This window comes from Filicampus tigris, chromosome 9 (genome assembly GCF_054856515.1).
Source record: "Filicampus tigris isolate MCC_2025a chromosome 9, RoL_Ftig_1.0, whole genome shotgun sequence".
Taxonomy (NCBI): Eukaryota; Metazoa; Chordata; class Actinopteri; order Syngnathiformes; family Syngnathidae; genus Filicampus; species Filicampus tigris.
In genome coordinates this window covers 14,946,845-14,966,598 of record NC_141225.1, presented here as the reverse complement: position 1 = coordinate 14,966,598, position 19,754 = coordinate 14,946,845, and the positions used below count along the sequence as shown (strand labels likewise).

General features: G+C 39.5%; 2 protein-coding genes across 3 annotated transcripts; one reads left to right on the top strand and one right to left on the bottom strand.

Moving 5' to 3' along the window:
• Positions 1 to 31: 31 nt before the first annotated feature.
• Positions 32 to 7,880, bottom strand: tgfa (transforming growth factor, alpha). The gene is made up of 7 exons (XM_086041353.1): positions 7,601 to 7,880; positions 6,551 to 6,676; positions 5,118 to 5,288; positions 3,659 to 3,773; positions 2,466 to 2,615; positions 2,256 to 2,365; positions 32 to 1,324 (listed from the first exon to the last, which is right to left on the bottom strand). Exons 1-7 carry the CDS (start codon positions 7,638 to 7,640, stop codon positions 1,317 to 1,319), a joined length of 720 nt encoding a protein of 239 aa, XP_085897479.1. The 5' UTR covers positions 7,641 to 7,880; the 3' UTR covers positions 32 to 1,316.
• LOC147142190 (solute carrier family 2, facilitated glucose transporter member 11-like) lies at positions 5,946 to 19,507 on the top strand. Of its 2 annotated transcripts, XM_086041351.1 has the most exons (13): positions 5,954 to 5,986; positions 10,232 to 10,392; positions 10,756 to 10,854; positions 11,801 to 11,961; positions 13,425 to 13,549; positions 13,620 to 13,749; positions 13,923 to 14,071; positions 14,353 to 14,540; positions 15,687 to 15,797; positions 15,982 to 16,083; positions 16,897 to 16,972; positions 17,207 to 17,334; positions 17,815 to 19,507. In XM_086041351.1, the coding sequence occupies exons 2-13, from the start codon at positions 10,369 to 10,371 to the stop codon at positions 18,025 to 18,027; spliced, it is 1,506 nt and encodes a 501-aa protein (XP_085897477.1). In that variant the 5' UTR covers positions 5,954 to 5,986; positions 10,232 to 10,368; the 3' UTR covers positions 18,028 to 19,507. The 2 variants fall into 2 exon arrangements, with proteins under 2 accessions (XP_085897478.1, XP_085897477.1); XM_086041352.1 differs by lacking the exon at positions 10,756 to 10,854 and having other exon boundaries at positions 5,946 to 5,986.
• The last annotated feature ends 247 nt before the right edge of the window (positions 19,508 to 19,754 follow it).

Here is a 19,754-nt window from a genome sequence, read left to right as displayed (position 1 = left end):
TACGGAAAAAAATAAATAAAAAGCCAGTCAAGACATTTGCAAATTTAATTCATTTGAAAACAAATGCAGGTAACAAAGCAACGGAGACACCAAAGATGTGACAAACCAAGCGTTAAGCATCAGTAGGACTCTCTTCTATATTGGAAATGCATATGAATCTATAACATTATGTGTGTTTATATGAACATGTTTTCACACATAAATGCTGCGCACAATAGGAGACACCAAAAAACACTCTGCAAACATCAGACGCTGTAAACAGAAACAAATGTATCATCCCCTTACTCTCTAGACCAAAACTTTCATTTCACGATAGAAGCTGCCACATCTGAAATGTTTTTTTTGTTTGTTTTGTTTTTTTAATATCATCGGTGTCATTTTAACATTCATTATTTTGGAATCCTTTATCCGATTTTGAAGGTTATATTGATTTTTTTTGGTGTCTTTAAAAGTATTCAAATTTAAATTAGAGACAATGCCAAAACACACCACTCAAGTAGAGTATTAAATTAAATAAGTGCACCAAAACAATAAAGTGGAAATTTTAGGAAGCATCCGCAGCACTGCAGATAAGTGCCAATGAATTAAAGGTACCATAAAATGAACACCTAATATGTGTACAAGTGGTATGTTTTGGATTTTTTTCTCTTAACTTTTCTATGTGAAACTTGTGATGAAAGGACACAATGTAGTTCAGCTCAGGAACCACAAATAAAACCGACCCAATTTTACCCTCAGACTAATTTTACCCATCAGAAGAAATGCATTCTATGCCTGACAGACATCCAAGGGTCTTCATCCATTCTGTTCATCAATTCCCCATTTTGTCAAGTGAAATGTGTTTCCTCTTTTAAAAGTAAAAGACACTAAAAACGTAGTTTAAAGCGTCAGCATCCTTTGTGCTTGTAGTTCTGAAAAGTGCATAAAGTTAATAAAAGACATAAATAGGAATTGGGAGGTTTAAGTCAATGAATTTGGATGGTCTTGTAGCCTCAAAGGCCTCTCCGTTTTTTTCCCCAAATCCACACAGGTTGATTCATGTCTTCATAGAAGACTTCTAGTGAAGAAACGGTAATCAGAGTTTGGCAGCCTCTTTGTCCTCATAACTCCAAACAGTTGAGTGTTGATATCCACACAAGAGTAGAGGGAATTCCCATATTGCTGCATTGCAGAAAAGTCCAAAGTCGATGGAAATCCATGTGAAGGAAGATCCTACCTTGTTTCATTTGAGTCCTGCCTCAGTCACAGCTTCTTCGCTTGTACCTCTTTGGAGGCAGTCTGGAAGCACCAGGATCAGGGTCCACATTGTTGTCTTCTCACACCACTGGAAGGCAAACAAACATGTCCCGTTTCATGAATTTGACATAAAATCGATTTAAATGTTGAGCCACAGCAAAAATAGTAATGGATTGGATGAACCAGCCCCATATAGTGAGCATTAAAAATAACAAAAATAGACCTAGGACTTATTTTTGGGGACTTTTATATGAAATGCAATTGAAACACAAATATAAATTGACTTTTGCAAATACTAATAAATACAATTCTCTCTTTGCTCCTCCCTCTCTCTGCGTCTAGTCAGTCAGTTAAATTGTCAGAAGCACCCTGGTTTTAATATTAACTCATACACGTGCCACAAGAGCTAGCTTCTCTCATTCCAATTCAAACAGAGGGATAGTGTTGTTGTCTTTGACCACCTGAAACATGTCCTAGCTAGGAAAAAAAAATCAGCTATCTCCTACTTGGAAAAATAAACAGTTAGCTCTGATTAAATGCAGCAAAAATAAATGTCCTACGTAGAGTGGTTTAAGCTAGGTACTGATTGCATATCACAACAAGGCAGCACATTGCCGAGTGCAGGTAGCGCGCTCAGAGCCCAGTCAGGGAAAGAGTGGGCTCAGCTTCAGAAAACAGGTCCGCCTGAGTAGTTGTGATGTCATTTTCAGTCGACAGAAGTGACAAAATGGCCGCCCCCGGAGATGGCTAAAAACGAGCGGATTAACTCTTATTCCAGAAACGCAATATTTATCAGAATGCCTTGTTTCAACGAGTTGGCTTTCATAGAACATATTCTTGAAAAAAAATATGTTTGGGTTGACTTCCAGTTTAATTAATGTAACATATCACAAGTCTCTTGATGCTGAATTGAAGAGGGGACTGTCGTAATGAAGTGGTCAGTCATCTTAACTGCTAGTATTAGTCAGCGCTCTCTGATCCTGTGAATATGAAGATGTTGACTAAGAGGAGTGAGGTACCGCTCTCAGAAGGATAGCATGGTGCTCTGTGCTTCTGTGAGTAAACAGACTTTTCTGGGATGAAGTGATGAGCGTGTCTCCTCTTACGGCATTCCTGCCTCCACCAACAACTGTAGCAAGAAGCGAAGAAAACAAGCACAGTCACTATGCAACCACTATGTACTGTATGCTTGTTTTTGTTTTATAGACAACAGCCAACACACAGCTTACTTTAACAGCGTGCACACCACAATGATAAGGACACAGCCGATCACACACAACACCAGCACGGTGGCGAGGGTCTGCGGACGGTGGTTGGTGGCCACAACGGCGAGCAGGTCTGCATGCTCGCACCTCATCCCAACAAAGCCGGGATGGCATCTGCGACATGAAGGAAAGAAGCGTCAACTGGAATGATCTCCGTTCATCTCACTTGGATAAAATACAACACGGTATGTCTGGCTTACAAATGTATTCAACTCAAAAATGTTTTCTGCTCACATTTTCTACAACCCTTAGAAGTGCTCTACAATACTCGGTTGTGTAGCAACAGTCCGGCCCAAAAGTATTCCAACAGCAAGGTGAATTCCTTTGTTTTTGTTGTATACTGAAGACATTTGGGTTCAGGTCAAAAGATATATATGACACAAAAGTTCAGAATTCCACATTTTAATTCATGGTATTTACATCTAGATGTATTGAACAACTCAGGACAGAGCAGCTTTTGTTTTAAGTGAGTTAAAGTATTGGAACATATGACTGATGGGTGTTTCAGTTGCTCAGGTGTTGCTTTTGAGGCTGACTGCTTATAGCGGGAAATCAACCCAAACACATTTTTTTCAAGACTATGTTCCCAGCGGGCCTACTAGTTGAAACTAATTAATATTGCATTTGTGGAATATGAGTTAAGCAACAAATTCCACCCCTTTTTAGCCACCTAATGCACAAACAGGAGTGAAGGTATCACGATCCATTGTTCAAAGAAGACTTCGAAGGAACAAATATACAGGGCACACCACAAGATACAAACCAGTCATCAGCAAAAATAATCGGAAGGCCAGGTTGGATTTTGCAAATAAGTGCAGAGCTGAGCCATAAAAGTTTTGGAACAGACACTTGAAAAGCGGGTGGCTTCAAGCAAAAGGTGCTCTGTCTGGAGCTGTTTAATGCATTTTTCTTTTCTTTTGATCTGAAATCCAAATGTCTTCAGTATACTGTACAACAAAAACAAAGAAATTGTCCTTGGGGTTCCAACAATGTTCGCTAGGTTTAATGGTTTAACCAATTTATGTGTCTTTATTAACAGCCTTTTGATTGACTTGAAACAGAATTAAGGTAAGGATGGACAGTACTTTCTGTAGGACTGAAAGTGACTTTTTTTTTTTTTTCTCGCATCTGACAACATTTTATTTGAATCTACTTACATGCATGCAGGCGTCTCCTCCAATATCAGGAAGCGACACGTTCCGTGGAAACAGAAGTGACGATGGGAGTCTGGACAGTCATCGAAATGAGAGCGAACAGCCGCCGCCACAAACTCTGTCAGGTGATTAAACAACACACACACACGCACAATGTCTGTGATACAAATCAAATCAGCGTGTCTAATTGTGCCTTGACGGACAACAGTCAGTGACCCAGGTGACTATCATCGATGTAAAAATAGCCAAATAAGCCTGAGTTGGTTGTGGCCTGAAGCATTGTACTCGCTGTTCTAAATCCTAAAGCTGACACCCACGCCACCCACTGTGGGACCGTAGCCTTTTGTCCCCAGTTGTGTGTGGATTTGCTTGCGTCCAACACACTACCTGGGAGGAACAATTAGTGTAGCGACAAGTCACAGACGACAAAAAAAAAAAAAAACTGCATGTGAGGCCAGGAGAGTTTTACACCCAAACAATGGGACAAAGACGTTCGCTTACGTGAACGCCCCAGCAATGGTGAAAGGTTGACTTTTTTTTTATTTTTTATTTTTTTACAAGTTAGCCGTACAGTCAGACAAATTCCGGCATAGCTGACTCAGATTGAAATCAGTGTTCTGCGAGGTGCCAAACAGATGCAGCAGTGTCACATTAAGGCTCTGGCTGAGTTTTGCTAACACACTTCCATTCCATTCTGACACGAAATGTTGTTGGGTTTTTTTTGGTGCGCAGCATACGTGCATTGTCTTCTGCTGTCGCTCTCCGTGAAAGCCCTCTGTTGTCTGGGAGCCGCCGGCCTCCCCACCCCTCTCCTCTTCCGTACCATTTTCACAGAGCAAGAAGAGACACACTGGGACAGGATCCATCCAGCCTCTGGGGCAAGCGAGATGTTACCCGGATCATCTTGCAGCGGCTTTTGTGTTGAAAAAGCAGCTCATATTAATGCCCCATAATTGCTGATGCACCATGAGGCTAAGAGGATCAATTAACTATCAGCGTGTGACACATTGTCTGCTTGCAGTGGGGGGGGGGGGGGGGGGAGGGGGGGGGGGGGAAATTACACACCCCTGTTCAAATGCCAGGATTTTCTGATATGAAAAATGAGACCAAGATAAATCGGGTTGAAACTTTCTCCACCGTTAAGACTTTACGCTGGCTCCTAGTCAGCTGTAGAACAGATTTTGAAATGATCCTATTGGTCTATAAATCACTTGAATGGCTCAGGTCCAGAATACATCAAAGAAATGGTCATGGAATATAAACCCAGTAGAGTTCTGAGGTCAGCAGACTCAGGGTCAATTAGTGGAGCCCAGAGTTCAAAGCAAACGTGGTGCGGCAGCATTTGGCTATTATGCTGCATGCAAATGGAATAAGTTACCAAACAGAACTGAAATCGGCCCCAAGCATAAATGCTTGAAAATCCAGGTTAGAAACTATGCTCTCCCCGCCCCCTGAAACTTACTTTTCACTGGGAGGATGTTAGAGGTGGTCGTGGTAGTAGTCACTGCTGTAGTAGAGACTCTTGTAATGACGCTACCGGCTGAGGTGGCGTACACAGCCAACGCTGGCTTTGTAGGGATGGAAATGGTCGTGTCCGACCGACTCGGCTTTGTTCCAAATGAAAAATATGAACCTGCAGAGAGGGCGGGGGAAAAGGATGGGGTGAAAAACATCCACAAAAAAAAGTGTCAATCTCTTAGCACGCTCATCTGTAACGGATATTCCTTGTGAATTTGAACAACAATTCACCCCATTTATTAGCATTGGAATAAATGTTTTTTTTTTTTTTTTTTTATAATTTATTTCTTTAACAGATGAATTCATTAGTTCAATCCCATTGTGATTTTTTTTTTCTTTCCACCTTCTTGCACGATGCCATAACCTAAAGTCACAATAGCTATCACCAGTACCCAGACGTGGTGGCAACATAAAAAGCCACAGAGAAAGTCAAACAGGTAGTGGTAGTGCAATAGTGTATGTAAGAGAAACGCCAATATGAAAAAGCCAATCACGTGCAGCAGTTTATTTACCCAGCGTGAGTTTGCAAAATAAGTTGGAAATTCTTTCTTTTTCTTTGTTGCAGAAAATGCACACAATTTGTTTATGATTCGGTCACAGTTTTGGTCCGCAACATGTCAGAAAATAGGCAAAACTGCTGCTCATTGTTTCCCAAAGCAAAAGCGGATGTTTGCAAAAGTCTTATTTTGATTCAACACAATGTTAATCTGCTTTTATGAAAGACTACAGACATCGGAGAATATTAACTGTCGAGAGGACGAGATGTTGAGGATTTGGACAGTTTTCTCTAAACTTTTTCATCCATCCACAAAGGTAAGCAAAATATTTTGTTTGTTTTTGTGCAATATCACGAGACAATTCTTGCACACATTGGGAGTGGAACCTACAATGGATATAAAAAGTCTACACACCCCTGTTCAAATGACAGGTTTTAGTGATATTAAAAAAATAAGACCAAGATAAATAATTTCAAATGCGAAAAACAATAAACCTCCTCGGGAGGGGAAATAAAAAGAAACTGAGATAATGGTGGTTGCACAAGTGTGCACACCTCATATATGTGGACGTGGCTGTGTTCAGAGTTAACCAATCACATTCAAACTCATGTTAAATGGAAGTCGGCACATATCTGCCACCATGTAAAGCGCCTCTGACTACCACCAAATAAAGTTCAGGTGTTCTAGCAAGCTTTTCCTGACAGTTTGTTTCTTTCTGGCAGAAATTGAAATCATTTATCTTGGTCTCATGGTTTTTACGTCACAAAAACTTGGCATTTGAACAGGCGAGTGTAGACTTTTTATATCCACTGCAGGGAAACCTCTGACAACATTTGACCTCAAATGGATAATGAGCACACTATCGTGTAACCAGACCTACTTGCAGTCGTCGAGGCGACTGCGTGGCCGCTTCCCGAGGTGTTGAGTGCAGCCTTGGCTTTGACGGCAATGTTGCCTCCGAGGGTTGTCGAGGTGCTTTGCACTGCTCCTATTGTAAACAGCGAACCTTTGGGGAAAGAACACACACACACACAGTCCATAATATGAAAACCTGACAGATATCACAGCAGATCCCTACAGCAATACTGTACCATGGAAAGTTCACTAAAACCTCACCATTAAGTACCATATGTACATACTAAAAGTACCTAAAGCAATATAACAAGTTTGGATAGCTAAATTGCATGTGTGTGTATCCCCACACAGAACAAACTAACATAAGAACATAAGACTTTATTTGGAGGGTGTAGCCAGAGCCCATCAATACAACAAACGGGGTCAAGCATCCACTAAAAGGATGAGACTGAAGCACTAAAAATACACTTGCACCTCACACGCCATCTCAGCTAAACCATCACATGGAAACAACTGAAAATTTAGAAAAGGGATTTTTAATTATCGTACAGTAATTGTCTTTTTCTTGCCTTAAACGTAACTATAATTTAATGAGATCCAGCAAAAGATGTTTTTTTTCAATGTCTTTACAAAGGTAGTAATCAAGCTCATTTTTGATTGACACGACGTATTATTTTAACTGTTATTATGAGGGGTGTTTGGTTATATTTGGTTACTTTTTTTTCGACATGAGAGGAAGAATATTATAGTTTGACAACCACAAAAATAAACATTGTCAAATTAATAAACTCCAAATCATCGTTATGTTAGTAAAAGCAGAATTGGTTATATAGCTCTGTACTGGATCTCAGAGAGTGCAAATGTACTATTGTGGCCAGAGTATCTCCTGTGGGTGTTCAAATAATCAATCAATTAAGGTATTTACATTAAAATGCCACATTAATATTCTCACTAATATACAGTTAATTTCTTTAAACTAATTGCAGAGCGTATATTTGGCACGTTGATATTTAGTGGGTTTAAAAACATTCAATGGTAAATATAACAAGCCAATTGGACAAAATTGCACACTCACCACTTATGAGGAAAATCGCATCCCATAATATCCAAGTCATGGTGACTGACCACTTGTGGTCTCAACTAAGGCAATTTGTCTTCCAGTTTGAGCGAAATGTGTGCTTAGAAGGCGCACTTTGTCTTCCGCAAATCAACATTTAAACTCGCCGATGACGTGCGTACACACTATGACACACACTACAGTAAATATATCACGCGAGGAAGTTTTTCGAGGAAAAATACGCACGAACTTTTCTAGTGCAGGACCTTACTACCTAAGAGCGTTCAATTGAAGGAAACCAGTGGAAGCCCCTCAGAGGCGGGCCAATCAGAGGCGAGGACATTAAGATAGTGGCACCTCATTGGTCACTCCTTTTTTGTCACCTTTTTGTCAGCTGTACCTTATGCGTGCAAGTAAGCCACGCCTTCTTCGGTATTGTTGGTGGTATTTTGTATAATTTAATTTATAATTTATTCTTCAGCGACTATGTACAAAATGATTCTGCAATGGAATTCAGTATAAAAATTAATTGTAAAATTTACCATGAAAATAATCGGGGGGTTGTTCAGCTTGCTAGCATGTGCCTAGTTTGGGACTTTTTCATTGTCTTTTTTCATATTAAGCAAAAAGTTGAAGACATACAAAATATAACACCGGGAGAAGAAACACGTAAACACGCAAAAAACGACAGTAAATAAATATTAATAAAAGCAAATTTATCAATCCGTCTATGAAGAGCCTAATATAATACAGGGCGCTCCAAAAATTAAGTTAAGTTGTTTTCATTATTTTTTTTTTTTTTACAAAAGCAATAAATGAGATTTGTTAATGAGAGTTTTTCTATATACTGTACTCAGTTGTTATCAACGTTTTCAGACGCAGTTCTTCCATACATTATCCTGTAGTTTCAGTGAGCCTGCGTATCCGATTTTGTTTCAACAAACAATCATTTTCTCTCGCTAATTGTCCTGATTAGAGTCAAATGTTGGTTGGAACCTATCCCAGCTAACTTTGGAAATTGAGATTTGACGTTAATCTATGTGCAATCCTTTTGAAATTTAACCATCGCTCAGTATATAAACGTGTGAAGGGAAAGAAAGGAAAACAGTGACATCTGTTGGATCTTTTATGGCACTGCTGATTTAAGACAGACCCCACTATTACAGATATAATCTGCACTAAAGTGAATCCAAAATAATTGTGTGTGAAATGCAAATGTATAGAGTCCGTATGTAAATGAATTTGAAGTCACGTTAGTTTGTAGCCTGCTTGTAATTATATCTTATTTTTCCATGAATGTGGAAATACTGTAATGTGTTCTTATGTTGAATTCAAATCCAATGGGGCTGCATTAAAAAAAAACACGCAAAAAACAGTGGTGGAACAAAAGAAGTACTGGTAAGACCTTTGACAAGAAATATTTTAACAGAATCAAAACAAATTCATTTTATGAGACGTGTCTTTGCGGTTAGCACGTCTCCCTCATGGTCAAGAGGTCCTTGGTTTGAGTCTTGGGTTCCGCCTCCTCTGTGAAGTTTGAATATTCTACCCATGCTTATGTTTCCATGGTTCTGTCCTCTCCACTTTGCCTGTCCTTTTCCCCTCCACCTGAGTTAGAGATGACAATATTGTGAACACACCACAAATTGTTCAACATTATTGGATTATACTTCTATCAAATCAAGAACGTTATTCATTTATATCGATATAAATTAATTTTGTCACAGCAAGAATTGAATTATCGATGCAGGTAGGTAGGTAGATAGATAGGGTAGAAATAGAGGTAGATAGATTCATTAGTTCATAATTAAATAATTATTAAACAAGTAATTATCTGAGAATACTTTGAGACTGTTTATTTTGCTGCATGAACAACACCATTAGATCATGATAATGTAATTTGTTTATGAACATCGGAGATAGGCAACTTAAATGCTGGAGAATGCCAATTTTTAATCAGTGCTGCTGGATGTTAATCAGCGTCTTCTGAAGAAATTTTGGGGTTTGTAAAACAAGCAAGAAAATGTATTTTTGGTGGTAGGTGGATTAGTCTAGGGGCCACTCAGTATGTGGTCAGGGAATAGAGTTGACCATCCCTAAGGTACATGTTAACCCTCGCATATCGATATCACGATTCATGTTTTTCAATATTGTGCAACCCTATTAAATTATATAATATTATGAATACTATAATATTCTATACTATTACTTAACTTCAAATTTAGTTTGATGTGATTCTAAGCATGCTCATCATCAGAATGATGTTGCTCAGTAAATCGTGGGGAAATGGCTGTCTGTCAATTTAGAAAGTGAAACTCTAAAAACAAACACCGTGTGAGTGAAATATTTCACGATTGGGTTTATTATTATTATTATTATTTTTTTTTATTTATTTATTAGAATTTTGATACAATCATTTTTTTTTAACATGAAATCAGGTAGAATTAGCCTGATGAAAATGTATTTTTAGGAGTCTATACGATTCCAATCGAATACGTTTTTGTTTTTGTTTTTAAATTGAACTAGTGAACTAAATCACCTTTTCAGTTCTAAATTAGTGAGATGCGCTTATGTGTAGGAGAACATAGCGCTCCTGCTCACATGGGCCCAAAGTGATTGGAGTTGGATCCGTGGTTCTGTCACGGACAGATCAGCTCACTAGTTCACCGCCCTGATGATGACGTCACCGCCCAAAGAAGAAAAAGCCTCGCGAGGCACCTGATGGTCGGAGTTGGACCTGCCGGAACCGAACCGACTAACCGGCGACCACTTTTGACTTGACCAAGATGTCGCACGATGCGCAGCAAAAGGTAAATAAAGTAACAATAATCAGTCATCTATTTCACAATTTATGGTATTATTCTGTTTGTTGCTGCATCAATTACATGTTAAACGTCTCGTTGTGAAGCATTTTTTAAGTGCGCGAAGACAAGCTACCACTGTCTGAAAAACTCGAATTACGTCATCATACAACTACAGTATTGCAGCTCTTGCATTTCCATTATTAGTTTAGCGGAGTTAGTTTCCACAAGAATCAATCAGAACCTTTTGACGAGTTCAATATTTTATTTCAAAAGTATACGATCATTCTGTTTCATTAATGGCACACCGTTTGACCAATGTGCATCAACTTCCCCCCAAAATATATGAAAGTGTGTTTGTGTATATTACAGAGCAGTTCTTTGACACTGGTGCTAATGGTTGCTTCTGCAGCCGTTGGAGGAACTCTTCAGTATGGATACAACCTGGCCATCATGAATGCACCCACTACTGTGAGTTTATTAAGTCTTGATTGTTAAAGGGGGAAAAAAACGCACAAAGATATTTATGAGTAGTTAGAGACACTGGCCACAACATTAGTTACATCATTGCAAGAGCTGCGTTTTCATTTATTTGCAATATTGACTGTAAGTAGGCCTATGTGTTTTAGTATGCTTGATATATAGTAGTACGTAGTTGTATCGTAGTTGCGGTTTTGCATTGCATCATAATGAAAGCTAATTTTGGTTACGTGCTATGATGCAATGCAAGTTCTAAAATACTGTACTACAAAGAGCAACCACAACAAACATACTGTTCAATGAATTCCTCAGTGACTGTGTCACTCAAATGGGTCATTCACATTTTTTTGTTGTTGCTGCTTCCAGTGTCAATCATTAGTTTACACGTGTCAAGCAAGTTTTCTGTGGCCCACAAAAGCAAATTAAGTGTGCCAATGTTACAATTTTTCTTCTTTCTCTACTTCGTTTTCATTTTTTATAGTTATTATAAGTACTGTACTGTATTTATTATTGTTATTATTATTATTATTATGATTGTTTATTGATTTATAAATGTATTTATTTATTTATTTATTTATTTTACGCAATTCCTTCTTAAAGTGAACAATACTGTCACTATATTGTGTGACTTCTGATTTGAAATTCAATTTAAACAATACATAAAATAATAAAATGTAGGTGCAGTTTACTCCAGTATACTTAATGTATATAACATAAATTCGGTCAGTTATACCTTATTATTTCTGCAACAACTGAAGCACACACAAATGTGAAATCCGTTTTACTTCATTGGTGGCGGTTAAATTGAAGGCTCACTTCATAAATGTCTTCATTTTTTAAAATAAAGAAGAGCAAATGGTTAATCGGTGTCAGCTTTAATCATCTCGTGTTGTCTTGGGGTAAAAAAATGAGTGATAGTGGCGCCTTCTTCTTGCAGTTCATACAGACCTTCATCAACGAGACCTTCGTGGAGCGCTGGGCCATCCAGCTGGAGAACTTCCAGGTGACTCTGGTGTGGACCATCATCGTCTCCATCTTCTCGTTAGGCGGCCTTGTGGGGGCTATCATCGCGGGGCCCATGTCCATTCGCTTTGGGAGGTAACAATTACAGATCCCAGAACTTCAGAACTATGATGCAGTGGTGCTAACCAACGTGTTGCACTCGATAAAGAAATCCTATCTTCCACTTTCACACTGGGACCACAAAATAAAATCAATTAAACATGTAATGAGTTGCAATGCGAGAGCAGTCTCAAAAATTCAAATTCAAAGATTATAGCACTGCAAATTGAATAATGCACTCCGGTTCAAGTCTGTCACCGTGCTTTTGCGCACTAGCATAATGGAGCTCAATCTTGACTACGGTCAGGCTACGCAGCCTCAATTCGAAGTCAAGTCAGCCACCACAACAATAATGACGACAGACGGTGGCCAAACGGGTCGTAGGATCGACACAGGCGAAACGGTTATCTCCATGTCGCTGTGCCACGGCTCCAACGGTCCATGAAAAACATTTCCTCACGGTCCGTGGGGAAAAAAAATATTGGGCACTGGACCGCTAAAGTGTGCTAAGCTAGCTGATCACTCATCTGACACTGCAAGTCCGAGGTGGCCAATTAATTTTTCGAACTCCATCGTGTTAAATATGAATATGTGATGTATTTTTAGAAAACAGTCAGTTTGCTTTGGTTTCATAAGCTGTTGTGTAGCCATGGTATGTTGTTATGATTAGGAAACACAAGTGAAAAAAAAACTGGAAAAAAAAAGGTTATTCATTTATATTAAAATGATATATCAACATAGTATATACATGATAAACCTTGCCCAGATATGTTGCAAATCTTATATGAGGTTGGTTGGTCGGGGAAAAAAAATGTTGGAAGTATGACCTCCCCTTTGATAAAAGTAAAGATTTACAAGTAACTTTGATATTACCGTTTTATGTGACATATAGCCAAACTTTTAAGTGTTTATGCCTTGACACCATGGGCCTTGTTTTCGTAGACAGGCGCATGTCCACTCTGCGTAAAAACTGGCACAGATAGACAGCGTGTCTGTCTTGCGCTGGAATGAAAGGGAATGAAGGGAGCCACTTCCATTGGCCGGGAATCGAGTCAGCTGTGTTCACTCCCACGACGGCGCAAACGCCCATTTCTAATTGGGCACGTCTACGAAAATACTGAAATCAATGAAACTCAACCCACACGCACAGTTAAATTGCACTTTGTGCTAGACTGGCCATGAAAAATGAGCCCCATGTTGAAAAAGTTCAGAACCAAGACACACTTTTTCATCTTTGTGTCATCATCATCAGTCATTTGCGACGCAAGAGGAATCGACAAATGGAATCGTCAGGGGAGCAAACGAACAATTCCTAGGTATCAAATTACAGGGAGCTGGTTATTTTTGGAGATTTCCATCCCTTGTTTTTTGGATTGAGATAGTTAGTAATATTTTTGTCAGTTGATTGTGTTTGTACTTTATAGTTTGCAGAGGTTCACAACTGCACTGCACCTTACTGCCTCCTGTCATGTCATTTATTCTGCGTTTCTTTTTGCAAGGAAAAAATGCCTGCTGCTCAACAACGTTTTCCTCCTAAGCGGTGCCCTCTTGGCTTTGACAAGTAGAGCCGCCGCGTCTGTTGAAATGATCATCCTGTCACGTGTCCTCATTGGCATAAATTCAGGTTTGTTAGTTAGTTAGTCGCTTCCAGCGAAGAGAATATTATACACAAATGGCGTCTGTCTGTTTTGCAGGAATCAGCATGAACGTGCAACCTATGTATTTTGGAGAAAGCGCACCAAAGCATCTGAGGGGGGCTGTGTCCTTGTCCTGTGCTGTTTTTACATCCTTTGGAGTCGTGGTAGGACAAGTGGTGGGACTCAGGTGAGGATCATGAACACGAATAATAGTAACAATAATAACGATAAACGCAGCACAATGACCTAGTGGTTAGCACGTCTGCCTCAAGCGCGATAGCGAATGAATGTTTGTGTAAACAAAACAGTCGCACATCTTGAATCATGTCAAGATACTAATACTGGATCTTTCACTTCCAGGGAGATTTTGGGCAGTGAGTCGTGCTGGGAGTATCTTCTTGCCAGTAATGCCATACCTGGCTTGATTCAGCTCCTGACGCTGCCCTGGTTCCCGGAAAGCCCCAGATACTTACTCATTGACAGGGGGGACAAGGAGGCCTGCATCAGTGGTCAGTACGCTCACAAAAATAACATTGTAGGCTACGGTTTTATTCTTTTTAGCTATAGTGGAAAATGCCCAGTCCTTCTACTTCTGCTCCTACTTATTTAACTTTTTGGTAATATACTAGCTCCAACTAATTGAAGACAATTAGAGAATAATACAAATGTTATGAATGAATGATGCTTGTGGCGGATAGAAAATCACTGAACTTTCCCATGTAGCTTTTAACGGACATCTGTTCAACATTGCCCGTTACAAAACGTGCAATCGGGTGGTCTTGCTCCTCAGCTCTACGGCGGCTGCGTGGCTGCGAGGTCCAGAGCAGCGAACTGGCTGAGATCCTGCAGGAACAAGCCGAAATCAAAGGCGCGAGGCCCAGCCGGCCTTGGGACCTTTTCCGCGACCGCTCCGTGCGCTGGCAGCTCGTCTCCGTCATGGTGATCAGCAGCGCCATGCAGCTGTGTGGCAACGACTCGGTACGACCTTTGTACTGTAAGTCTGGGGTAGCCGTGTCACTGACACCGGCACGCCGGATCAGATGTTGTGGCCACAGTATCCTTACAAGCAATGTGGCAAGTTGATTAGAAATTTGAGACGATCCACTGGCGGGTTTTGCATTTCCAAATTAAAAATGAATGCTTGTGAAGATGCATAAAGATGTGAATGGCAGCTTGGTGCCGTCCAATACATTTGACGAGGTTAACTTGCACGATCTCCAATAAGGGACGGAATTAACGATCACATGTTGCATTTATTAAAGAGGAAGTCAATCAAAACATTTTTTTTCAAGAATGTGTTCTGTGCAGGCCCACTAGTTGAAACAAGTTAAACCCCCGTTTTTACCCATCTCTGAGGGCGGCCATTTTGTCACTTCTGTCAACTGAAAATGACATCACAGTTCCTCAGGGCTCAGGTAACGACCAATAACAGCTTACCTGTTTTCTGAAGCTGAGCCATGATTGATCGTTCTGCTACTATTTTTAGCTAGCACGGATATGAATATTTTATTAAATAACATTTAGTTTGGTTACTTTCTATTGTATTAATCAGGTCATGAATATTTAGGTTGAAAAATGCACAAAATGATAAATTCCTACGAGGCACGCATGTTATGTTTAATTGGCCTTGTGAGAAAAAAAAAAAAAAAACGGTCCCTGGCCTTAAAGTTGTGTGAAGTTTGCAATGTTTCTAATATTTTGGTTACCTTAGCTACATCACAGAATCAAAACATGAGAACAGCTGCCAGTACGATGCAAATGAATAAGTCTCTGCTGATAGTGTCAATCAAGACTGAGTTTTCCGATACTCCTCTTGTGTTGGGGTCATTAGATTATAGAGGTGTAGCTAAAGTTATGGTCAGTGAGTTTAAATTCCTTGGCCACAAGTTGCCTTCAGTTTAACTGCATGCTTGATGGATTTATAGGAAGGAGTATTAAGTGAATTATGTAATGAACTTTGTAAGGCATGAACCCTTTGTTTGCATTTCAGACTCACACTATTAATTTGTGTGAGTGTTTTCACAGTATACAGTACGGTAAGTATATACCTTTGTTAATTAGCGACACTTTTGTGTCTGCTGATGTCATCCCCTTCTTAAACCCATGTTCTTGTCTCCCTACCAGATCTACTTTTATGCATCTTATGTTTTTAAAGAGGCTGGAATATCGACCGACCAAATCCAGTATGTCACAATTGGCACGGGCACGTGTGAATTCACAGCCTGCATCATGTGTGTAAGTCGCTTACATAAGAGCTGCACAGAAGAGGGGTATGTCTGCATTTTTCCGATACAGAATTCGCCTCACTATTGTTCTTGCGTTTCGGTGGTGTAGAACTGTACAGCGTCATGCTGAGAACCGTTGTGTATTTTAGACGCAGGCGAGGGGAAATTGTACTCCTGATATGACATGATTTCAGAACCTGCTGATTGAGCGCAAAGGTCGGAGGTTCATGCTGATGGGAGGCTTCATCCTCATGACCGTCTGGGCTGTTGTCTTCACCATTGCTTTGTCTTTTGAGGTACTCATCTTCACATTTAAAAGGCTTGTACAGTCAAGTGTGTGTAGCAGTACATGAACAGTGGATATTTAAAAAGTCTACACACCCCTGTTAAAATGCCAATGTTTTTCGAATTAAATGTGACCTATAACCTGTGCAACTCAGTCAACTCAAAAAGAAGTGAAAATAACTAAGATCATGTGGTTGCACAAGTGTGCACACCCTTCAAGTCGTTGTGCTAATACTGGCTGGTATTTGGAACTTTTCATAATTCCCTCCACTTACGCCCCAGTTAGGCCCCATGATGCTGCCACCACCACACCTCTCTATAAGTATGGTGTTGTTTGGGCCAAACATTCCTTTTACAATTTTGTCAAAAAACACAAAAAAAACAATCTTGGTTTCAGAATTTTGCCCGAAAAAAAACAAAACTTGAAATCTCCCAAATGCATGTGGGGAAAATGTACTGCATTATAGTCATAGAAAATAGCTTCATTCTGGCCACAGCCACATCTGAAGTTATAAAAGAGTGTGCACACTTGTGCAACCACATGATTTTGGTTATTTATTTCTACTGAACCACTTGATCAAAATATTTTTTCACTCGCATTGTACAGGTTGTAGATCAAAATAGTAATAGACAAAGTTGCTTAATCAAATTTTTCACATCACAAAATAATCTGGCATTCGAGCAAGGGCGTGGAGATGTTTTTTTATCCACCGTAGTTCACCATACTCAATAGAACAGTTCAAGCCAGGCTGGTTTTTATGTCCTCGTGCAATGTTTACTTTGCATTAATGAAATTTGACTGGACACCTGTGACTTTGAAACAGCACTTAATATCTTGGATGCCTTACCTGAGCATGGCCTGTATCTTCACCTACATCCTCAGCTTCGGCATGGGACCAGGTCAGTGGAAATGCACTAATAGAGATGTTAAGGCCTTTTACAGTAGGCCACTCATAGATATACTGGTAGTTCATATTGGACGTACTAAATTCAGTATTTCAACTCCAGGCAATTATTAGGATGACTTTGTGAGGTATAAATGTAATGGAGAGGAAATGACCGTTTTTGATTCATGTTATGTATGAATGTATATTTATAGTACCTTGTAAACATACAATATATGTCCACGTATAGCTGGTGTGACCGGAGTCCTGCCCACGGAGATCTTCAATCAAACTGCTCGGCCGGCGGCCTACATGATCGCCGGCTCTATGATGTGGCTTAACCTCTTCATTGTGGGAATGATCTTTCCATTTCTAGTGGTGGGTACATGTGACTCACCATTCATTGTACAATACAGTAGTAATACCAGAACCTTAAAGTGGAAGTCAATCCAAACATTTTTTTTTTTTCAAGAATATGTTCTATGCAGGCCCACTAGTTGAAACAAGGCGTTCTGATAAATATTGTGGAATATCTTTAATAATGTCACACAATTCAGAAGCATGTGTGAGGTATTTTTATTTTCTTTATTTTATTTTAGCAGGCAGAAAGTCCATTTCCCCCAGTTAAAAAAAAAAAAAAGTATTTGCGGCTCCCATTCGCTTAAAGTGTTAAATTCCATAGTCAAAGTATGACAACTGCCACTGGCACAGACTTCAGTTCCTTTAGTAGAGTTTGAATAGTTAAAAAAAAATCTGAATTATTACACAATCATTTGGAATGATCCCACTTGGATTTATTATACAGTATGCTCAAAGACACACTTACTCAAATCTTCCCTTTTGTGTTTTGTTTCGCAGAGTGCGATGCGCCAGTATTGTTTTGTGCCTTTCGCGACAGTGTGTCTGCTCTCTGCGCTTTACGTCGGCCTGGTCCTGCCGGAGACCAAGGGCAAGTCGTTGTCAGCCATCACCAGTGAATTCCACAAACTCAACTTCAAAAACAAGAAGGGAGAGCACAGCAGTCCGATTCAGTATCAGCTGGGCGAAGTGTGCACATCCACTACCTTGTAGAAGCCTGCTGTCACTGCAACCAACTTTCGTCTAGAACTTGTTTTTGTATTTTCACTGATGTGCACTTTGATACGTGATTCAAATACCACAAATATTCCAGGAATATATATTTGTGTGTGTATGCAAACGTACAACTGAGACCTCCAAATGATATTATATGGTGGTGTGGAGGACAGGTCTTGTCATACAGAACAGTTTCCCAACATTTGTTGATTCAAGGCACAGATATTACATGGGAAAATGTTCATGGCAAACCACACACAAAAAAAATCACAAAAAGTATATTCTGTATACTGAATTAATGATGAATCTGGGACAGTTTTGTTGAACACAACATTTATTCAGTTGTGTGAATGACAAGAGGATTTATTAAACGTACCTTCTGCCATCTAGTGGAAGAACATTTAATTGTTCTGCCTGTCGCTATACGTCGCTGGTATTGATAGATGAACAAAAATACTGTATTGGCCCGAATATAAGACGGTGTTTTTTGCATTGAAATAAGAGGGGGTCGTTTTATATTCGGGGTCTAGACATTATACCCATTCACGACGCTTGATGGCGCCAGATATCATTGAAGCGAATGCTGAATTTGACTCCCCAGGCCGCTGCGAACCCCTGTCACGTGAGGATGACGTGCTATGGGAGGAGCCAGAGGATGGGATTGACAGCGACACTGAGCACAGAGGCAGATAATTGTTTGTGAGGACTAATGTTCTGTCATAACAGATCTCAGCTACTCTCAAGTTAAATCAGTTTGCATTATTTTATTGCAGTGTTTTTCCTTATTCAGATTTGTTTCAAGACTACAGTTACAGTTAGACTTCACTTTGATGCTTAATGCAGTTATTGCAATTTTGTTGTTTGATCACAATAGGTTGGTTTATTTACATTTCAAAAACCAGAAGCCATTCATTTACGAATGTGATTGCACTTTAGTTTGCATATTTAAATGTTCAGATATTAAGATTTGAATGAGGCAAAATAATATGCTTTTTCTCTCAAATATATTGTTATAGTAATTTGTTTCAGATGTGCTGTAATTATTTTCTGTATGAAAAAAATAATTTGGTGTTCAAAAAAAACTTTTTTCAAACTTGAGTCTTGAAAAAGAGGGGGTCGTCTTATAATCTGGTCCGTCTTATATTCGGGCCAATACGGTACAATAAATTGTTGTAGATAATAACATACCGAATGTACCAATTGAGTGAAATTGTATGATTTCCCAGGACACCTGATTAGATAGACTGTGTGCACCATCAAAAATGACACTGTAAATGTCCACACAGTGGTGACTGAAGATCATGAGCTTGTGTTTGCACCTATTTTTTAAAATATATTTATTTCATTAAGTGTTCTGCTTTGTGTTTTAAACAAAAGCCATTCTTAGGCCTACTTGTATTTGTATGCCGCTGAACGAGAAGCCTATGGTAGCAAGTCTTTTCCAGGATATTAAAACATCGACATGCAATAAATTGGTATGATCTGCCACGCCAAACTATGAAAAAAGTGTTTTCATATCAACAGATATGAAGTCTGACCTTAAAAAAGTTCATCTCTTTGGTTTCAAGCCTCGTCACCCATGACGATGGGTTGTCCTCCAAGTTTAGGTTTTGCTTTGAGTCCTGATTTTCCAGATTTGTTTTCGCATTCCTTTCTCATGGGAGGGCTCTCAAATATTGTTAGTCAAGTTCCAATTCAAGCTTGTATGACTGAAATGCTTTTTG